At 39.2% G+C, this 23,163-nt stretch overlaps 1 protein-coding gene across 1 annotated transcript in view; it reads left to right on the top strand.

Moving 5' to 3' along the window:
- LOC144253301 (diacylglycerol kinase eta-like) overlaps positions 1–23,163 on the top strand; it is a 162,512-nt gene that overhangs the window by 55,276 nt on the left and 84,073 nt on the right. Inside the window, 2 exon segments of the mRNA XM_077795205.1 lie at positions 13,800–13,910; positions 15,942–16,022. Coding sequence (XP_077651331.1) covers positions 13,800–13,910; positions 15,942–16,022 — 192 coding nt within the window.

The following is a 23,163-nucleotide window of genomic DNA, read 5'->3' as shown; positions in this document are numbered from 1 at the left end:
GAATCCACTGCTAAACGTACTTGAAAATCACTTTGTAGGAATTCAACCCACCCTGACTCTTGAATCACCATCGTTGCTTTCAGCATCTTTTAACTTTCACCTTTCCAAACTCTCTTGCATAACATTGCCAGAGTTCTTTTCTTAAACCACTGAAGTCTGCCTAAATCCTTAAAGGCCTAACCCTATTATAGGGGAAAGTAGAACTGGATATTAGATATAGCTTTGCCACAAAGTTATCTGTGATATTAAACAAGCCTTTGTTTCTTCAGCTCTAAGTACCTTCTTTACTCTAAATTTCTATAACTACAAAAAATTTCTAAAACTATGAATTTCAATAACTATAAATTGATTTAACTCCTATAACTCTCTTCCTATCTCTTGTGATCTGTCTCTAGCTTGTTCACCCAGTTTTCTTCTTCACTAATCCCTGCCCTTATCCTCTGCTCTGGTCTGATCATAGTCTTCATTTCCATCTCCTTTTCCATAAAACAGAGCATTTGCTGGTTAATTTTGTGCTACATATGCCCATGTTGTTTTCTCAGCCCAGACTGACCTCTTTACTCATTGATTTAATATTGCACATTCTTTAAATCTCGTCTTCTGAAACTGGCGGGTCAAGGAAATTTCTTGGAGGAACAATAGCAGTAGCAAGTGATAGAGCATTAGGGTAGGTTGAGAACGGGGAACAAGCCATTTGATTTGTGGAGACCTTTGTTGTTAGAACAGTAGCCACTGGCCATGTGTGGCTATTTAAACGAAAATCAATTAAAATTACATACCAGGAAAATTCAGACTCTCAGTCTCACTATTCACACGTAGCTGGTGGCTGCTCGATCAGACAGTGCAGATATAGAACATTTCCATCACTGCAGAAATATCTGTTGGAAAGTGTTTATCACAGGTGAGTTGAGAGTTCTGTTTCAGTGATTCTGGAAGAGAAATATGTGGGTAGATGATTCAGAAGGAATTTCTGATGAAGAAACAGAGGTGATGACTGGAGACAATTGATTCTAGAGGTCTGACAGTGGCAAGAAGAAGAGACATGGAGAAAAAGATAATACCCAAGTAAAAAGAGCTGGGATGGGGATGGGTGGGGCAGAACCATTCAGAAAGAGAATGGAAAAAGAGCATTCTTGAAAGCAAAGAGAAAAGCTGTGATGATGGAAAGACTGAAGCCATCCTAGCTGTTGGAGGAGGGTATGTAGGAGGAGGTAGACATAGTGGATGTTGGGAAAAACAAGTGAAACAGGATGTTGAAATAGGTTTCATTCTGTGTCAGTTTTGGCCAAGGTCCCAATATACTGCAAACAGAACAATAAGTGGCAAAGACACCCACATTCCTTTGTGAAGGTGTGCAACACTTAGCTGGACATCTTGAAGGTATGATCAAGCCTGAAGAGGCCAAGACAGGACCCAAGAAGGCAGCAAGGAAAGAGATGATCCCATCTCACCTCAAACTGAGTGAAGGGGTTGGAACAAGGCCCCTTGGCTGTCTTGACTCGGTCTATGTACTCTGGAGTCTTGGGAGACACTGAACTTGGACTTTAAACATTTTGAGGTCAAACACTTGTTGAAACTATACCTGCCTGGCTGGCTGCAGAACAAGGAGAGGCAGCTGCACAGGGATCCCAGAGCTGTGCTTTCATTCATAAAAGGCAACTGGGTCTGACTTCCATGGACCAGGAGAGGACCAGATGGTCTTACAATTTGACTGTGCCCATGAGTCCTTCCTGCCAGGGATAGTGAGCCCTTCTCAGCAGAGGCACAAGGTATGTCACCAGAGGCAGATGTCCCAGGTAGGCAGTATCCTCATCATTGGGAGAGGAGATTGCCTGAGCTCTAATAACTGCAGAACACTGTTTCCAGTAAGACAATCTCTGCAGAACTGATGAAGAGTTCCCATTTGAGGAAACACTGGCTTATGAATGGAAGGATGCAGCTGGCAGATCCAAGAGAAGCCGGCTGTGCTTGGAGAAGCCTGGAGGTGGGGGTTGGGGAGAATAAAGTTTGAAGTTTGGGGCTGGATGTTTTTGCTGAAATGCAAATTGTTTTTATGACTAAAGGTGACCAAAGGACTTCTGATTTTTTTTTTTAAATGAATGATGGGAAAGCCTTGGAACAGAAGATTTCCAGCAGGACTAGAAATGAATGGGCTTCTGAATGAGTTTAAAGCCTCTTAGAGAAAGAATAAAGGTTGTTGCCACTTGTTCTCTGTGGAGTCCTATGTTTTGGTGAAGTGGCTGTACAATATGATGAGAGTATGGAATGTCTAGAAAAGCTCTAAGTACTAAGAAGTCAAAGAATAACAACCCACAGTGTGTCCAGTTGCAGAGAAGCAGCAGAAGTGAAGTGGACCAAGTAAATGGGACTTTGGCCTCCTCTCCAGGAGTAAACTACAGCCTGACATAAGAAGTAGATTGTTACATATTTGTCTTGATTTTATAGTTTTGGAAATCTGTAGCCTCCTAGTCCTGTGGTTTGCCATTATAAAGTAAGAATAAAGTAAAATGGAGAATGTTATTTTCACATAGGATTTCTTCAGTGTAGTGGTTCCAATGACCTTGAATATCATTAGGATGATAGTACTTACAGGCGTTTCTTCCATTTTTTTAATGATTAATATGGGAGCAGTATATTCTGATTGAGATGGGATAGTATATTATTTTCATTTCTAGATACAGCTTATTTATTTATTTACTTGTTTAGTACCAGGAATTGAATTCAGGGGCACTCCACCACTGAACCATATCCCCAGCCCTGTTTTGTATTTTATTTAGAGACAGGCTCACTGAGTTGCTTAGCACCTTGCTTTTGCCGAGGCTGGCTTTGAACTCACAATCCTCCTGCTTTAGTATCCTGAACCGCTGGGATTACAGTGTGCGTCATCGTACCTGCCCTAGAATTGGCTTACTTGTTATGTACATTGTATGAGGCCTCTTATCATACTCCATTAGTTAAGGTGCTATCTGCTATGGGTGACCAAAACCCTAAATTGTATTGATGGGAACACTTGGAGTAGGGATGGACTCTTACTCATCTCTCCCTGTGAGTCTCAAGGCCTTGCTCTCCTCTCTGGCTTAACTATAGCCTCTGTAAAGTACCTGAATCAATTCCAGGTCCCATGAAAGAGCCAGAAAACAGGCTCTTTCTGCTGGCAACCCAAAACAGTCTCTCTTAGAGACCTCCATTCACATCTTCTTGACTGGAATTGGATAGCATCTCACCCCTGAACTAACTGCTGATGGCAAGGGGAAAGGAATCCTCCTGAGCAATTTATTAAATTAGTTAATGTGCTAGAGCTAGGAATAGAGTCAGCATGTCCCAAGCACCTGATTTATGGAGAAAGAGTAGATACCTATACTGTGTTTGGGCTCTGTTAGGAATGAGGAAAGAAGACATGGATGTTGTGTGGTCCTGCACCTATTCCTAGAATCATATATAATGACTAATGTAGTAAAAAATGACTACCTTGGGCTGGGGATGTGGCTCAAGCGGTGACGCGCTCGTCTGGCATGTGTTCGGCCCGGGTTCGATTCTCAGCACCACATACAAAGAAGTTGTGTCCGCCGAGAACTAAAAAAATAAATATTAAAATTAAAAAAAAATGACTATCTATAGATTAGACGATAAGAACATAAGTATATGTAGATTAACCTGCTGTGACAAAACCCAAAGTATAGTGATTTAAATAATATAAGAGCTGCTTTCTCACCAGTGATAGATAGTTCAGAGGCAGGTGGTCTGGGGCGAGTGGGGTGGCTTAAACATAGCTTGAATATTAGAGTTGCCAAATTCAAGATCAAGAGGCCAGCATCTGGGAGGAGGGCCTGTAGCAACATCATTCCAGGACTGAAGGCAGACAGAAGGAGGAAGGGAGAAGGGAAGAAGAGTAGGAAGGAGGGAGGTAGAGAGACAGATACAAGAGGGGTCCCGAAATGGTCTGTTTGTAGGAAACTCTCCCTTTAAACTCACACATCTTAACACTGCTATATTGGGGATTAAGTTTCTAGCACATGAACTTTGGGGGACATCTTCAAACCACAGCAATGACTTAAGGTTTGACTAAAAATCAACAACAGGGCTTGGGTTATAGCTCAGTTGGTAGAGTGCTTGCCTTGCATGTACAAGGCCCTGGGTTCAAGCCCCAGCACCACACACACACACACACACACACACACACACACACAGACATCAACAAACAGAAACAAAAAACAGACATGTTTTTGGTAGTGAGTGATAATTCTCTTCTCAAAGCTTGTTTGGATTTTGATTCTGCTACTCTGATGTAGCTCCTTGCTTTCTCATCTGGAAAACCATTCTTGGAATAGTCCTACAAAGTCCCAAACTACATGCCACTTTCAGATTTTTTATTTTTTATTTTTTTAGTCATACCTACAAACTAGTAAGACCTGTAAGTAGATGACATATACTTTTATATGTAGGTAAAATGAAATCAGATATTAAATCCTTTCGAAAATCTTAACTGTGGCCTCTGCTATATCATTAGCTCAATGTGGGAGACAGGCATTTGTATCTGTTTGCTTTACTGCTGTAGATCCAGTGCTCACAGCAGTTTCTGGCTTGTAGTAGATATCAATAAATGTGTGTTTAATGAATGAGTGGAGCTGTAAAACACAATAATGTGAATAATCAAATCTGATTTTTTTTTAACCTCAGCACTTATGGATCTATCTATATATTTTTTAGGCATCTGTTGAAGTAATCTTTATTTGCCTCACCTTTCAGGGGAAAAGTGCAGCATTTCCCTTGACCTGTATAACCTCAGTAGACTCTATATAACCCCAGCGGATAAGTACTGTGTATGAAGAAAACTGCACAGACGGCAACCATGTGTGATATGGACATTGCAGGCATTCAGGATGCAGGGATTTGTGAACTGGAGAGACGGAAAGGAAATGTTTCATTCCTTCCCAAGAACAACAAAAACACCCACTTATTTCCAGGCAGCTGTTTTCAAGTGGAGTGGAGTCTGGGTAGGATGAGGAAGAAATAAAATAATCTGGATCCTGGGGGATTAGGAGGAAAAAGGCTAGACTAGTTTCTAAATACTGGGTGTGTAACTCGACCTGTTTGTGATTTATATTCTCTTTATACCATAATATAGATATGGATTTCAGAATTCATGTACCACAGAAAATATTGGAGAGAAAAGGGGAGGGCTTTTTAGAGTAAACATAATCTTAGCACATCACTGACCTGTAGGAATCTATTACTTTTTACAAATTGGGCTCTGTGAGGACCAGGAGCATGGCATTGCGAATGAGCGAGCTCTGCTTGAGTGACATTTGGAAAAGTGGGCATTTAAGGGCAAGTCAATGGGACGGAAGGTCTTGGGGAAGAGTATTCTGGATGTATGGAAAGACACTTCAAGTGCTCAAGATAGGAGTATGTATGTCTCACTTGACCAGTGGCAGTTAGAGAGAAAGGTCAGGAGCATGCACTGCAGGGAGAGTAGGGGTGGAAGCTCCCACTGGAGGGACTCCAGGGAGGTAGAGACAAGGACCTTCGATGCAGAATGAAGGGGTTTGGGTTTATTGTGTGGCTTATGTACAACCAACAAAGATTCTGAACATGGAAGTGACCAGATGAGATCTGTCTTTTTTTTTTTTAATATTTTTAGTTGGAGAGGGACACAATACGTTTTTTAAATTTGTTTATTTTTTATGTGGTGCTGAGGATCAAACCCAGTGCCTCACATGTGCGAGGCAAGTTCTCTTGCCACTGAGTCACAACCCCAGCCTCAAGACCTGTGTCTTTAGGAAATAATTCTGGGGGGAGGGAATATGGAGGACTGACTGGGGCTAATGGGCTAGTGTGAAGAATTAAGTTTTTTTTCATGTTATGCCCACAGGCATAGTGGCTTTTGTGGGGTCGTGCTATTCCAGTGAGGCCTGCCTGAGTAAGGCAGTGTCCCCGTGGGTGAAAGCAGGAATTGCTAGGACAAGTGTAAATGGTTTAGCATGGGGGTTCAGCTTCTTGGGTGCGCTGTGAAGACCTTGAGTGTGGTGTGCTCCTTAGCTGTAGGGGACATCTGGTATGCCCTGACAGGGAGGCTGAGAAAGGAAGGCCCTGGGGTCCTGCTTCGTGCTCACAGGTGCTGACAAGAGGGATTTTTTTTTTCCTGTTGTCTAAAATGGTGCTCTCTGGTGACCTTCCTTTAGCTCTGGCCCTCGAGTAAAATCTTGTTTGTATTCTGTCTTGTCTTTCCTTATGTACACAGGGGGAAACTAGTAAGCCACAAAAAGTATGAAATCCTGGCATTTTTGACAACATGGGTGGAACTGTAGATCATTCCGTTATGTGAAACAAGCCAGGCACAGAAAGACGAGTACCTTGCTCTCACTCGTTGCGGAATTTTAAAAAGTTGATCTCGCAGAAGGTGAGAGTAGGAAGGTGTTTGCCAGAGGCTGGGGAGAGCAGGGGGAGGGAGTAATGGGGAAAGGTTGGTCAGTGGATTCTAAGTTGCAGTGGGAGAGGAGCAAGAAGCTCTTGGGTGCTACTGCACAGTGAGGGGACTCTAGATAATGACAGTTGGTGTATATTTCAGAAAGCTAGAAGAAAGGATTTTGAATGTTTTCACCATAATAAATGTGTGAGGGGATAGATATGTTTAACCTGATTTAAGCATTAGTATGTATACATGTATTGAAACATCACATGGTACCCCATAAATATATAAAATTTTTCATGTTATGTATCAGTTTAAAACTATACTTTAAAAAAAAGTAAAAGTTTTAGGACAAAGTTTAAGGGGAAGCAGTATCCTCCCCATGAAGGGTTAGTGCTGGTGGTGGGATGGGTAGTGGTTGTTCTCTGCTCTCCATAAGGAAGTTCTTCTTTGAGTGCTGGTTCTGGAAGCATCTCTGCAAGGAGGCCATGGCCAGAGTCTAAGTAAGAAACAAGAAATCTACAAGAGTTGGTGCACTGGCAATAGAAGCAACATTTTGATAGCAGAGTAAGTAAAGTGACAAGCAAAGATAAAAGGTAGTTTTGAAGTTTTGGTATTGTGTGCTTTGGAAAATGCTACCACTGCTAACAGAAGAGTCACAGGAAGAGGAGTGGGAAAGTGCTGAAATTCATTTTAAGTTCCATTCAGGGTAAGAGAAAGCAAGTGACTTTTTTCCTGGAGTCACTTACTAGAAGTTCACAGTTAGAATCTATGTTTCCTGAAGCCAGGCCAGTGGTTTCTTTTCCTGCTGCACTGAGAGCATATTATATGAAATAAAATGTCCTTGTTGAGTTTCAGGTGAACAATTAAGATATTTTGACAGCATCTCCAGGTAGAGATGTCAAGGACATAGTAGTAAGTGGAGCTGGAATGAAAAATTGAAAGTAAATGTAGAAATTTATTTTAGAATATATATATATATATATATATATATATATATATATAAAATTAAATAATTGGAACTATGGAAAGAAATTCACTCAGAGATTTGCATGCAGGCTATAACTAGAAACAGCTAAGGGGCAGTTTTATTGAAAAGGAAAGAGGGAAAACTGTCTAGCAGCAGTGAGGCAGAAGCCAAGGAAGGAGGCAGCAAGAGTATGGTACGTTTTAAAAGAAGTTTGGAATCATGGGGAGGAAAGCATAGCTTGTAGCCTGGGATGTAGTCAAGAGGTGAAAATAGTTTTTACCTTTCTTCATGCCAAGGCGGGGGAGAATGGATGGAGAGGAAACAATTAGATAAGACAGGAAAGTTCTGTTTAGTCTAACAAATAAGTTTGAAGTGCCACTGAGGTGCTAGGCATAGTGCTAGGACCGGGGATACAAAGATGAAGGAAGCATGATCCTCACTCTGAGAAGTTGCTTGTCCAGTAAAGGAGAGGAGCAAGAATAACACAGGAGCAACTAATAATCACAGAGCACTGTGTGTCAAGAACTGTTGCAAATACTTCAGTACATTGACCCATTTAGCCCTCACAATTCCCCAGTGAGCTAGTTGTTAGTTGTTGTTATCCATAAAGAAGAAGAAACTGAGGCACAGGAAAATTAAACAATTTGCTCAAGGTTTTCAACAATTAGCCAGCCACATGGCTAAGATTAGAACCCAGGCCATAGCTCTGTACCCATGTGCATTATGCAGGCAAATTATTGCACTATGATACAAGCACGGAAGTAAGGACAATGTGCAGGAGTAGCATGAGGGAGTGAGGGGTTACATTTTTCTGGCCAGGGATGGAGTTATATAGGGAAGATCTCAGAGAAGGAATAAATGGAAGACTAGAGATGGATCCAGATGAAGCAACACACTGTCAGGACCCAAGGCTAGAGCCCGTGTTGGGGTGTGTGTGTGTGTGTGTGTGTGCGTGCGTGTGTATGTGTGTATGTGTGTGTGTGTGTGTGTTTTGCTGCTTTATCTAACCATTATCTCTGACTGCATTTCATCTGCTTCATCGTAATCACAGAAGACCATCAAATTTTATTCTGTTTTTTTTTTTTTTGGTGAACAATTAAGATATTTTTAAAACCTGGATTATCTTTTTAAGGGTATCAGCTTATCAAAACCATCACTGGAGTAGAATTTATGATTTTAAATAATAATGTATATGTGTGCCTCTTTGTAAGTCTGCCTATCAGATGCCCAGCTGATTTCTAAGTGAGAATTGCCTGTATAATCAGGACCCAGGTGATATCCGGGGGAAGAACTATAAAACTTGAGAAGCAAAATATTGAAGATTTGATTAAAATTACAGAAAATAAGCTGATTCTTTTAATGGCCCTTTCTGAGATAAAATATACAAGGTAATGATGACTCTTGGATTTATGTGATTATGTTGTCAGTTCCCTGCCCATCCTTGACCACACAATTACCCCCTCTAATTCCTCCCTTATTCCTGGCCTGCATCCTGAAATTGAGAGCACTGGGTGTGTGGTAGCATCATGAGTCTCAGGAATGATGTGAGTTTATCTGTTTTGCATTTTAGTTACTGGATAAAAAAATAATAAATTTAATGGTTAGTAGTTATTTTGGGCCACATCAAGATGCCCCTACATCAAAATAGTTGTATCATTCTGGCCATGTGGGAAAGTGGTTCCATCAAAATGTCATGTGTGGGCAAAGAGATTATTCTTGGGAGCTGGGGCGTTTGATAAAGGAAGAAGTTAATTCAGAATTGGAAGGATAGTTTTTTAATTTTTTTTAAAACCTCTTTACAACATAGTTACTTACATGCCACTCATGAATTACGGGCAAGGATTTATGTAACTCTGGGGAAAAAAAAAATAAAAAAGTCCAACTGTTCTCAGCACTAGAAGAAAATCCCGAGCATTAGTATAACACCACTGCCACCTTGTGGAAAGATTGTAGTTTGTTGTACTTATGAAAAAGGCTGATATTACATTTATACACTGCTAATAATTTAAACCTTCTTAGTATAATAGCACTTTACAAAACCATGTATTTTTATCTCTCTAATATTAATTAGAAAATTATACTCAGAAACCTCTGTAAAGAAGGTACATATTAAAAATGGAGAGGGAGTTTATTTTTAGGAATTAAAAATATTCACAAAATGACTAGAGTCTCAAAAGGTCATTTTATCTTAATAGCTTTTCTCAAGAAAAACTGTAAACCTCTACAATGGACAAAGTATTCTCCAATGAGAGAGTTTATTGGTATAAAGGGTAACCAGAATATGTTGGATAATCTCCATTGTTTTGCTTTAGAATGCATTAATTTATACTTAAACATAAGTATCCCAGATATTGGATTTTATGGTATTTTAAACAAAATTATGAAGATATTGTGAATATATCCAGAGGTCTTTAGAATAGTTCTGTATGCATGGGGAAACCATTGCTTCCTTATTACATTTCATATGTTTCCTCCAGTTTCTCAAGGGGTAGACCTAACCCTCCTCCAGTTTCTCAAGGGGTAGACCTAACCCGGGTTATGGAGCATGCAGCTTCACTGGCTTTAAAAATACTATGCTTTTAAAATAGCATAGTATTTGAATATAATGGATGCATATTCTCCCACATACTTTAAATCATTTCTAGATCACTTACACAATATAATGCAGTGCAAATGCTATGTAAATAGTTGTATTTTTAAGGAAATAATGGCGAAAGTTTATACATGTTCAGTATATGTGCAATTTTTTCCAAATACTTTCCATCTGTGGTTGGTTGAATCCAAAGATAGGTAACCCATAAATACAGGATTCCAACTATAATTGATTGAGATGATGTGCAGTTAAACTCTACCTTAGCTGTGGTTCTCCATAATGGCTAACATGAGGATTATCGGGAGCATTCCGAATTCCTGATACCTGGTTTGCACTTCAGACTAATCAAATCAGAATCTCTGGGAGTGGCACCCAGCAATCAGTACTTTTAAAACTTCTGATAATTCGGATTTATATTCAAGGTGAGAATAAATTTGGGAATAAGTTTGAGTTTACAGTAAGTAAAATGTTCTCTGCCCCAGACTATTCTTATTCTTTGTGCCTTGATCTCTTTTATGGGTACAATTTGAAGATCCATGGCGAAGTTCCTTTCCCCTGGGGAATTTCCTGTTGTCTTTCCTTAAACTTTTCAAGAACCTAAGTCTCATTGTGTAATTTAACTCTAGACATCCCCACTGTCTTAAAAAGTATTCCTGAACTTTCTAGTCAAACACAGGGCAGGAAGGAGGGACATGCACAGCAACCTTTGACTTATGCTTCTCTTAAAACATTTTGCACTATGATTAGTTATTTGGAAACAAATAGCTCTGATGTGGCAGCATCTGAGATATGACAGCACAATTTCATCATAAAATGAAATTAGGAGCACTTGTGTGTTTCTCTCTGGGTTTTTAGAGGTGGAGTCTTGGGGGCCTAGATCTTCAGCCACCACTCCCTGGTACAGCACTGGGAAGATATTAACATGTGGGCTGGTAGCACTTGAGTAGGTTAGTGCATGGTTCCCACTTGCCTGGGATTTCAGAATGAGGGCTTCTGTGATTGGGTTAAAAGTGTTCCCCAGGAGGCTGTCATTGCAAATGGGCTCATTTTTTCCCCAGCTTGCTCTAATATAGGTCAGTCTTCCTCCTCATTGTACTATTTAAGGAGCATGAATCTTGAACCAGGATTTTTATTGTTCAGACTGTTTACCTTCCCTATCAGTCCCTTTCTCAACCCAGTCTTTTGCATCTGGTTGTTCCAGCCAAGTGCATATGGATTTTTTTCTCTGTTTTTTTTTTTCCTCCTGTCTTTGTCCTTCATGTATATTGGCATGCCAAGTGGATGCTGCCTCTATTTCTCTCCATCTCAATGAATGATGCTACCACCCAACCCCAATGTGTGTCTGTTGTCTCTCCCCTGCCCTTCTATAGCAAACTCCTAATTGTTCTTCCATTTCTTTTCACACCCATTTCCCCGTTGTTGCTCCTGCTTCAAATGTCTCACTAGCTTTTTGCACTTAGGATAAAAAGCAGACGCCTGTCGTGGCCAGCATACCCTGGCTCTTGTCTCCTGTAACATCATCTCTTGATACTCTCCATCTACTGTAGCTGTTATTTGCCTTGACAGTGGCCTGTGAACACTTATTTACTTCTTCCAAGAAGCTCTTATAATTTGATGCCTGGGAAATACTCCCTGAACTTAATAGCATAATGATATCATAATAATAACACTCTCTGCCACTTATTGAATGTTTTCTGTAACCCAGACAGTGTGCTAAGTGCTCCACAGACATTATCTTATCATGAAATTAGATGCAACAAGCTTGTGAAGTCGGTATCTGTCTTCCCAATTTTTGGAGAGGAAACTGGGGCAGAGAATTGGAGTGACTTGCCTAGGTTCATACAGTTAGCATGTAGGGGAGCCTGACTGGAAGCCTGACTATCTGATTCTAAATTAGCTGTTTGGTTCTGAAGTGTCAGAAGTATTTTATTACCACTAAACTTACAATGATTTCACGATTCTTGGAGGACAGTCTTAGAGCAAGCTCTAGAAGAAATCTCTCATTGAATTTGGAAGGAAACTTTAAAATATAAGTTAATTACTTTATTGGAGACAACAAACTTCTCAATATTTTATGTCTTACTGACAATAAGAGACAGGAGGGTGTGAAAGTTGCAAATAAACTCTGTAATCAAACAGATGGCATTTAATCTCAGCATCTGCCATTCATTCATCTAGATCTCGTCATATGTGCTAGCTAGACAATGTTCCTGGCACTTGAGGTACATCAGTGCTCGATCCATTGGGATGATTTAAAACTTTGTTTCTATCAGCTGTTTTGGTCTTGGAGGCTCACTATAGCATTATTATTCTTTTATTGAATTCACTATGAATCTGAGCCATCTTGGACCCCAACCAAATGGGGTATGTTTGAGCTAGTCTTGTGACACATCCCTTAAGGACACTCTTACAGGAAGGCTCTAGTGTACTTTGCTTTCTTCCTTCCTCCCTTTCTCCTTTTCTTCCAATTAAAATGAAACATTAAATTTAACTTTATTAGATGTAATAAACTCAGGGACTTTATATTCTAATAGGGGTAGCACAATAAACATAATAAATGAGTAAATTACATTATACTTCAGAAGATGGAAAGTACTTTGTGGGGGTGGATAATAAGATCAGGATGGGGAGATATAGAGCACAAGAGCAATTGCAGCATTAAACAAGCGGTCACTGAGGTGGGTCTTAATGAGAAGGTCCAGACTAGAAGGAGGTGAAGAAATTAGCCAGGGAAGGAAGAGGAGGGAAGAGCAGAACAGGAGGAGAGAGGGCCTAGTGCCCAGGCCTAAGGAAGAGCATGCATGCCCATTTCAAAGTGGCCATTTTGGATGGAGAGGATTGAGAAAGGGTGGGACTAGATGAGGTCAGGGAAATTCCACATATTTCATTGGTGACAATGCAGAGAACTGACATTTTTAAAAACACTTAGCAGGATCCTGCCTAGTCACAGAGCCCTGCCTACCTCTTTGAGCAGTATGTCCTGCTGTTCCCCCCTGCAGACACTTGGCTGCATTTCTAACAGGGAGTTCCTTAAAGAATCACCAATGTCCAGGCTGTTTTAAGCTTTTTACTTTTGCACACATCTAAAATGCCCTTCCCTTTCCCATTTTTATTGACACACTCTTTCAAGATGCACGGTGGAGCCTTTCTCTGGGAGGATCTCTTTGACTCCCTCTGAGGTTAGCTGATGCTCCCCTCTCTGGGCCACCATGCATAGTACTTGTATGCTCATTTGTTGTGATAACTAATATTTAATGAACACTTAAGACATGTCATGGACTAAGTCGTTACATGTTAGTTATTTATTTTCTGCACCAACCTTGTAAGGTATGTCCTGCTGACATCCCTATTTTATCGATGAGTAAATATAAACATGGAAAAGTTTAGTAAGTTGCCTAACAAGATCCAGCTACCTGTGATGATAGGAATTAAACACAAGTTTTCTGGCTCCAGAGCCCATGTGCATTCCTAATCATTATATATACTGCACCTCTACCATACTTACTATATACTAGACAGCATGTGTATCACACTATATTACAAATGTTAGTTTGTGTGCCTGTGTCTTTCATTACCGTTTGTGAATTCTTTGAGGGAAGAGAACCATGTTGAATTCATTATTGCTCTTTGGGACTTTGCTCACATGCTCCCTTGATTCAACTGTGATGAGAGAAACATTCTCCTGTAATTTGTAAGACATGAAAAATATTATTCAAAACATGAAAAATATTATTCAAAATGTTAATGATTTTGCATCATTGATTCAGAATTGCATTTGGCTTTAGTTTTCATTTTAATTGTGCCATTGTGCTTCTCTTTCCACCCAGACCAGTATCAAAGAAGGACAGCTATTGAAGCAAACCAGTTCTTTCCAAAGATGGAAAAAGCGTTACTTCAGACTTCGAGGCCGGACACTTTATTATGCAAAGGACTCAAAGGTAATTCAACTGAATACTAGTTTTAAGGAACTGAGATTGTGGATGGATTTAAAGATTTGATTGTATAAGCTGTTTTTGTCTTGTAGCCTCATGGTAGCTTGAGCTTACATTTGTATGGTGTTGGTAAAAAATGTGATCCATCTTGAACCTCATCCCTAAGAGGTCAATTTCAGTCAGCCCTATACCTATCCCTGAGAATCATCTTATAGGAAAGTTGTAGTGTAGTTAATCTGTCCTTGCCCTTCCATTCCTTCCTTCCAATTAAAGTAAAATATTAAATATAATTTATTAGCTATAATAAACTCAAATTGTTGATTTCTCTCCTTTTCTTTTACTTTTTACTTTTAAACCTTTTTCTTCCCATGAAGAGAGTTGTTAACAGTTGCTTCTCATTGTTGAGAACAGGCTTAATGGTGATAATGCAAATCAAGTGCATATATGATACTTGGCACAAAATAATTACTCTAGTAGCAAGAAGAATGAAAATCATATTGAAATAAAATCAAGACAACATAAATTTTATGTAATAGTTGAGTTAAATAATAATGCATTCTTCGAAGAAAAATTTGTAGTAAAATGTCCCCATTAAAACTGAAATTTTACTATTATTTAAAAAATAAACATTAAGATTTTTTGCTACTGTGCCAGTTGGATAATCCCATTTAAAAAAAAAATACATGTTCCTGATAAAGTTATATACCAGGAGATAAAAACACACAAACCCAATGCTTAGCTTATGCAGCTATAGTAGAAGTAATAAACAAATACTTATGTAGGACTAACCAAATAAAATAATCTTATTTTTAAAGTCAGGATATTCAAGGTCGTCCCTGACCTGGCTCTATCCTGACTTCCTGTTTGTCTCTAGAGGCACTCCTTGACAGCCTTCGACATTTGGGCCTATGTTCTCTATCTACAGAATGATTCTCCCCTTTCTCCCCTTGATGAAACCCTCTGTTTTCTTTATTGTCTCCCTCAAATAGGCCTTATCCCATCATTCATTCAATTCCCCCCCCCAGAACCCAATTTTATTGTATCTTTTCTCTTCCACTTTTAACAATGTCTCTTACATTATAATTGGTTTTGTCTGTTTCATCTCCTGTGCTAGATTGTAAATGTCTGCCAGTCAGTGAGCATTTTAGAGTTAGAATGATTGAATGGGAGCAGAGTAGTATAACCCTGTGGAAATTGGGGATGGGGAGTGGAAGCTATCAGAGAAGAGCGACCCTTAGGGCTGCATGTATGTGTAGCTCAGTGGCAGAGGGCTTTGCCTAGATGCATGAGGCCCTGGGTTTAGTCCCCAACACCACAAAAAGGATTGGGGGGTACTTTTTTTCCCCAATTAATAGATGTGCACTGTTATGCCATCCTTGCATCCTTCTTCATTCTGAAAAACAGAATGAGCGTGAACAGTGACTAACTCATTTTGAATCGGTTCATTGCTCTTTTCTATAGAGCTTTTGCCACTTAATACTGGTTAAAATGGTGTTTAAGAGTGTAAAAGAAATACATCTTCTTGCAGAGCACATTCACTATCATATTGGACACACATTATAAATGAGGAAAATAAGATTGAGAATGTTCAGTAAATCACCATGACCTCAAGCCAAGATTAGTTCTCAATTCTCACTTAGCAGACCTGGGAGCAATGATTTGGCCTTTGCTGCCTGGCAGTGTTGTTACAAGCTTGTGAGCGTATGTCTGTGTGTGCGTGCACAGCAAACTCCATAGGTTCCCTATAAGTGGTAGCTATTGTGCTTTCAGGGAGTCCAGAGAATTTGCATTGGAAGATTGTCCTGGGGGTTCTCTAAAGTTCTTTTCAGTTTAGGATTTATGGCTCAGTTATACTTTATGGTTTCACTCATCCATCCTTAGAAGAAATTGCAAGATATCACTCACTTAATTTTTTCTTCATTTTCTGGTCCTTATTCTTGACATAGCTTTCATAGTCATGACCTGATAGTAAAAATGTAGGGAAGAGCATGAGGCTAAGTCTTACTTAATATGTTTGTCTTCTTTTTTCATTAACAGTCGCTGATATTTGACGAAGTTGACCTCTCAGATGCCAGTGTAGCTGAAGCAAGCACAAAAAATGCTAACAACAGCTTCACGGTATGGATATATTCTATTAACTCCCTATGCAAAGGGTGTAAAATGGTCTTTCCTGAGTTTATACAGATGTCCAGTTCAGTTATCAACAGTGTGTCAACTTATGTGTGTTGGGGTTCTTATTAAAACAAGAAAATCTGATAAGTACATTATAAATTCTAATACCAAGTTTCATTGTACATTCTAATACTCAGTATTATTCATGATCAATTAGCCCAATAAACTTGGGTTTAAATGGTTTTTTTGTTTTAATTTGTACTTCTTAATTTTAGTGCTTTAAATCAATACTTCGATTAATTCCATTGTCATTTGAATATGTAAAAACTTTCTTACTCATCAACAATTTTAAAAATAATATTTTCTCCTTCTCTCCCGTTTTTACTCCTGTTGCTGTTGTTCCGGAAGTGGCCACAGTTCAGGCCTTCATTTCTTCTCACTTAGTTCATTCATTCAAGAGCTGTTTAAGAGGTGTCTTCTGTTCCAGTTTCTTCTTTTCCGATCACAAATGACTTCTTTTTAAAAAAACCGAACTTGTTCCCCAATGCACGTATAGTACAACCCCATCTCAGAGGTAAAGCCCTGTAATATCCTGCTGCAGCCTCACAGAGTTCCTGACATTATTGGTCCTTATGCGTCCCACCCCTGGGGCATTTCTGCCTGAGCTTTTCCTTTTCCCCTGACTTGAATGATTCCTCCTCCTTCTGCAGCTGTTGAAATCCTATCAGTTCTTCAGACTTATTTCAGGTGTCCCATTCTTCTTTTACTTCTTTAATTCACAAAATATAAATTGAGTGGCTACTGTGTGCCAGGCACTAATGCTAAACACAAGAAATTCAGAAATGTATGTATATGTGTCTGTCTATAATTTCCCTTCAGATCTTCACAGTTCAGCAAAGCTCATGTGGGGTCCCATTTATAACTGCACATTCCTTAGCTCCCCTAAGATGCTTTGCTTCTGTCACACTCCCAATCCCCACTCCGAGAAGCCACTACCACTGCTGACACTAGTGGGCTGTGTCCATCCTCTGGGCATACCAAGGCAGGGGGGACAGCCAGATAAACAAATACAGAGGGCTCTGTAGAGAGAGAGGTGAGGGATGGAGGTGAGCGTGGGTAGAGGGAGGGGTGAGGGAGGAAGCAAACAAATTCAGATTTAGTCTTATTGATTTATGGGCATGAGGGATAATTCATTGTGTAAATATTCCTCTCCCTCTCCCCCTTCCCCAGGGAGAGTTTAGTTTAAGAAGAGGAAAGCCCAGAATAGAATCCTGGGAAAATGTTAAAATGTAAGATCTGAGCAGTGGAGACTGAGAGCTTTCTTAAGTAAAGGAGAGCTGGGAAGGAGTGATGTTATAAAAACCCAAAGGGGGACCGTTTCAAGATGGAAGTTGTAGAGGGTCAAGTCAAAGAACTGAAAAGTGGTGGTTGAATTTGTGAACTCATTTGCCTTGTTGACATGAGTTGCTTTGGTGGAGGGGTAGCGCCCACTTGGCTACTCTAGGAATGCAAAGTAAAAAGGCAGACAGAGCTAGCATTTTTCCTCAAGCTTGGCTGTTAAAAGGATGACAGGTACAGCTAGAAGAATGTCTAGGGTAGAAGAGAGTTGTGGTTTTGTTGTTCTTTTGCTTTGTTTTTAAAGTGGGTTTTGAAGAGAGGAAAAAACTGGTGGAACCAAGTGTCAAAGACTCAGGACAGAGAGAGACTAATTAATTGATGGAGCAAGTAAGGGGAAGGGCGCAGGCCTCAAAGCACAGGTTAAGAGCTAGCACTGAACAGGGCAGGAAAGCTTGTGGAGGCCGGAGGCTCTTGTGCGTCAATCCCAAATACTACTCTGTTCTCAGTGAAATTGAAGACTAAGGGTATCTGCTGTGAGAGTTCAGGAAAGTTTGGAATGGCTTCTACGGAGCATTGAAAATGGACAGAGATTACTAGGTAGTCAAGAGAGTCCTGCAAAGATTAAAGAACACTTTTGTAATGTTCCTAATCCCTATGCTTATTAAATATTCTTTAAATGACATTAGAGAACAGTGGAATTGATCCAAGTTGGTGGTTTATAGGTCATTTTGGATAGAAAGAGAAAGGGATTGCTGGGTGTTTGGGGGAATGAGTAATTCATCCATCTTTCCCCCCTCTGCATTCTCAGCTTTGGAGAATAAAATACAAGGTAGTCAGAAACAACTTTGTTGTTTCCAGTTCCTATTGAGTACAGGGCTTCTCAAAAATTGTTGGAGGCCTAAGGTGGAAATGTGGCTCATTCCTCCTTCCTCCCCGTGAAGGAATGGGAGGGTGGGGGAAAGAACCTCGCAGTCCTACCGTCTAGATCAGCCACTTGTTTCCCCTGGGGAAGAAACAGTAGTTCTGTCCTCTATAGAGACTTGTGGAGGTGGGGGATAAGGGTTCCCCTTAACAGGGAACCAGAGTTAATCTGAAAGAGGGTTTCAAATTTGAGGAATGGAATAATTTTAGGTGAAGACAAGGTCTAGGGCTTGGATTAAAGGCAAAAGGAACTGAAGAAGCTGGGTTTGGGGAGGTTTTCAGATTTTTTTCTACATACAGCTCTTTCTTGTCCTCCAACTATGTGTGGTCTCTCCTGTTATATGTTTCTTATAGAATCTACATATTGTGCTTTCTGCTTAGCTAAGCATGTATTTTTATTACAAGCTCTGCTAGACCTTATTCATAAATATTGTTGATTTTAATTAGTAAGTTGAGAGTTCTTTTTTTTAGGCTTGGGAAGACTTGTTTTGTTGAAATATTTTCAAGAACTTTCTTCATTCAGCCAAATGTTATTTCTGAAGTTTGCCCTCCTAGAAATGTAGGGACTAATACTTTTTGCAGATTGCTTAGGGTTTTTACAGCAAATGGATCTGATAAAACATTCAAGGGTGTAAAATGGAGAAAAAGGCATGTTCTCAACTGATAATTGACTGTCTTCCCTGTCTTTAAATATTTAAATATCCTGCCTTTCTAGATTATGGTGCTGTTATTTTAGCTATTGTAGGTCAGAGGTTAATGTTGAGGCGTGATAGTGTCATGTCTGAAGAATCCAGAGATGGCCAAATCCTGCTTCTTTATAGCTGTCCCTCTTCTGTTTGAAGTCCCTCAGGATGATATACTGATGAGGATAGTAGGATGTGGAAAATCTATAAATAGTAAGTAGAAAATAGACAATTTATGTTTTGCCTGAAAATCCATTGCTGAACTCTATAAAATGGGTTCCAGGGAGCAGGGTAGCAATTGGCCTAACCCAGTAGCTGCTCAGAATTATCTGTTTTTGATTGGTATGAGAAAATCGCTGAGGCTGGTCCCACTGCGAGTGGAAGGGACTTAGACAACAAGACAGTAGTGTCACAGGATTTGTGGGCATGGTTTAAAATCTGTATACAGTATGACTTATTTTCCTTTTTTCCATAGTCTCCCTTTCCCAACTCGAGTTAATAATTGTCTTGTTTTTCAGTTGTCCAAATCACCTTGGGTATTGTATTAGTTTTCTATGACTATAATAAACTACTACAAACATAGTAGTATGGAGTAAGTTATACTACTATGATTGTGTCATCCTTCTATTTCCTTCACAAGTGGCACCATGTTGCCAAATTCTAAAAGTTTGGAAATTTTGAAGGAATGTGTGGATGAACTTTCTTTTTTAAAAATTCTTTTATTCTAATTTGTTATATATGACAGCAGAATGCATTACAATTCATATTACACATATAGAGCACAATTTTTCATATCTCTGGTTATATACAAAGTATCTTCACACCATTCCTGTCTTCATACATGTACTTTGGATAATGATGTCCATCTCATTCCACCAACATTTCTAACCCATCCCCCCTCTCTTCCCCCCCAACCCCTCTGCCCTATCTAGAGTTTGTCTATTCCTCCCATGCTCCCCCTCCCTACCCCACTATGAGTGAGCCTCCTTATTTCAGATTTTGGGATTAGCTAACTTCACTTAACACTATCTTCTCTAGCTCTATCCATTTACCTGCAAATGCCATGATTCTATTCTCTTTTATTGCTGAGTAATATTCCATTGTGTGTGTGTGTGTGTGTGTGTGTGTATATATATATATATATATATATATATATATATATATGCCACATTTTTAAAAATCCATTCATCTCCTTGGTCTATACCCAAATGGTTTCAGCAGGGACACAGCCAATCAATGTTTATAGCAGCACGATTCACAATAGCTAAATTGTGGAGCCAACCTAGGCAACCTGGATGAACTTCCTTTTGAGAAAACATTTCATCTTGCCTGTCTTTCAGAGTCACAGTTAAGATCTATTTCCATGTTCATCTCTTATTTAAAAAGTATTATTGGGAAAAACAATCTTTCAGTAATGAGTGAAATAATTGTACCTTATTAGGTAAACTTTTTTTGTTAAAGAAGAGCTTTTCAATGATTTGAATGGCACCACAGGCTATATGTTCAACTTTGAAACCTGCTGTTCAAATAGCTGTTTTCCTTAATTTTTTTCCCCTTAACTTTTAGTGGAGATTAAACTAAACTTTAAACAAAAGAGTCATTTTAAAGGAAGTATTGTATTAGCATTCTTAAAACTTCTTATGGAAGTTTGCAGAGAAAGTAGCATGTGTATTTTGTGTGTTTGTTTAACTAAGAAAGAATCATAGGTAATTTATTTCATTTATTTAACCATCCTTAGTATTTTCAGTGTGCAGGCTGCAGGGGTATATATGTGAAATCTCACAGTTACTGCACATCTGCACTCTGTGGGATGTGCAGTAACATGCAGGCAGTATGTGGGAGTTCTTATTTTTAAATCTAAATGAGCACTGGAACCAAGAGCCATTTCAGTTCAGGGGTCACTTGCCCCAACAGATATAATGAAAATTGATTAGCATTTGATTATGATTCTTCCTGGGAGGTTTTAAAAAGCCAAAAAGCAAAGAGAACATACTCTTCTCGCACATAACATGCCAGAAATTATGCATTCATAGTATCATTTAAGTGAAAAATCTGGGTATTAATGGGACTGAAGAAAATGTTCTTAAGAATTTGTTTCTTTAATGGTTACTTCTGTTTATTCTATTTTTCCTTTTAGTTTCCTCTCAGTTGACATAGTTCAGTTCTTCTCTCTGAAGAGGGACATCGAATCCTTTGAACCCAAGAAAGTGTCAGTTTGCTTTTATCCATTAATAGCTCAATATGTAGTTTCAAAGGAAGTAACTAAAAGTTATTTTCTTTTCATATTATTTGTCACTGCACATCACTCAAAAGGTATTTGTCACCCAAATAAATAATTACTTAGAATAACAAGTTGCCTATCTTATTTGGTAATATTTGTTGGAACTACCATGTTCCTGTTCTAACTGCTTTATACCTGATTAATCTAATGCTTTATTATCAGTCCTATAAAGTAAGAACTACTATAATTTCCATTTGATAGATGTTTTTGCTGCTGTGACCAAGAGACCTGACAAGAACAATTTTAGAGGAGGAAAGTTTCTTTGGGGGCTTGCAGTTTCAGGGGTCTCAATCAATAGACAGCTATCTCCATTTGGGGCTCAAGGTCAGACAGAACATCATGGTGGAAGAGTGTGGCAGATGGTACCAGCTCAAGACATCACACCAGGAAGCATAGACTCCACTCAGATACAAAATATATACCCCAAAGCCACGCCTCCAGGGCCCACCTGCTCCAGCCACACTCTACCTGCCTTCAGTTACGGCTCAGTTAATACCATTAGGGGATTAGTTCACTGATTGGGTAAAGGCTTTTATAACCCAATCATTTCACCTATGAATGTTCTTGCATTATCTCACCCATGAGTTTTTGAGGGACACTTAATACCTAAACCATAACAATAGAAACAGAGAGGCTAACAGCTAATATATGGAATAACTGAAATCTGACCCATCTAGGTCATGTGCCCTCAATCCTTACTCTTGACCACTTTGCTACCCTGCCTCTTTATTCTGAAGCTTTAGATAAATGTGGTTCTGATAATATTGCATTAATTTTTTTTTCCTGGTTTCTTTGTCTTTTCTGCTTCAAAACAATGATAATCTTAAACTGCATTATCAGATGTATCAAAAGCACTCGCTGGTCTGACCACAAATCTATGATATTATATTATATTCTTGGCACTGTATCTTATAGAAGAATATTGGCTAAAGAGCTCACAGAGGAAGGTAACCAATATTATAAAAAGGTCTGGGAATTATGGGATCCATTGGCATTATAGGACACTTTTTATTTTAAAGATTTGGGAAAATGTGACAAGTATCTTTTTAATATTCGGGGAATTGCCTTGTATGAGAAGCAGTAGATTGGTTTTGTGTTACTGCCACATGCAGTACTAAGACCTGTGGTTAAATTCACGAGAGGGACAATTTCAGCTCAACATAAAGAACTTTCTAACTTACACCATCTGATAGAACAGGCCCCTTGTGAGGTAATGACCCTGCCCATTATTAGAAATCTCAAGTCATCTTCTTCTCTGTCAGCTGAAAGGGACTTCATGGGAGAGCTCTGAGAGCAGGCTCAAGTTCAAAAGTGCTGAGATGAATTCCTCAAGGTTGGATGGCTAATAGCTGTGCACAATTAATACCAAATTGAAGGCTCTTGGTGTTTGTTGGGGTAGGCAAGGAGGAGTAGGTTTAGAGATTGCTGGGCAGTATTCCAGACCCTTTACACAGGCTTTCCCACTAAACTACTTAGCAAGAGATAAATAACCATTCTTCATGATCTGTCAGAGACATCTTGACATGGGGTTTGTATGAGGGGATGGTGAGAAGAATTGGTGAAGACTGAAATTTCCTTGTAGATCCAAAGATCTACACCGGATCTTCACCGGATCCCCAAGGCTAACACAGTGTTTGGAACACAGAAGAAAGCCAATTGTGATTTGATGAATAAATGAAAGGAGTTCTTGTTGAATGAATGAGTGATATTTGTAAACTCTAGTTTTTCTTTGGACCAAACAGTATCATTTCATGTTTTAGTCCAGAGCACCGTTTTCTAATCTTTTCCCTTGATATTGGTTTTACATAATATACTCCTGAAGTCTTTGTATAATGTCACAGACTATTTTTATGCCAAGAAGACTTTAAAAAGCACAATTCTTGCCTCTCATTAATCATTGCTGTGGTATCACCTTTACTTATAT

This window comes from Urocitellus parryii, chromosome 2 (assembly GCF_045843805.1).
Source record: "Urocitellus parryii isolate mUroPar1 chromosome 2, mUroPar1.hap1, whole genome shotgun sequence".
Lineage (NCBI taxonomy): Eukaryota > Metazoa > Chordata > Mammalia > Rodentia > Sciuridae > Urocitellus > Urocitellus parryii.
Note: the sequence above shows the minus strand (reverse complement) of the source record. Positions and strands in the feature narration are given on the sequence as shown.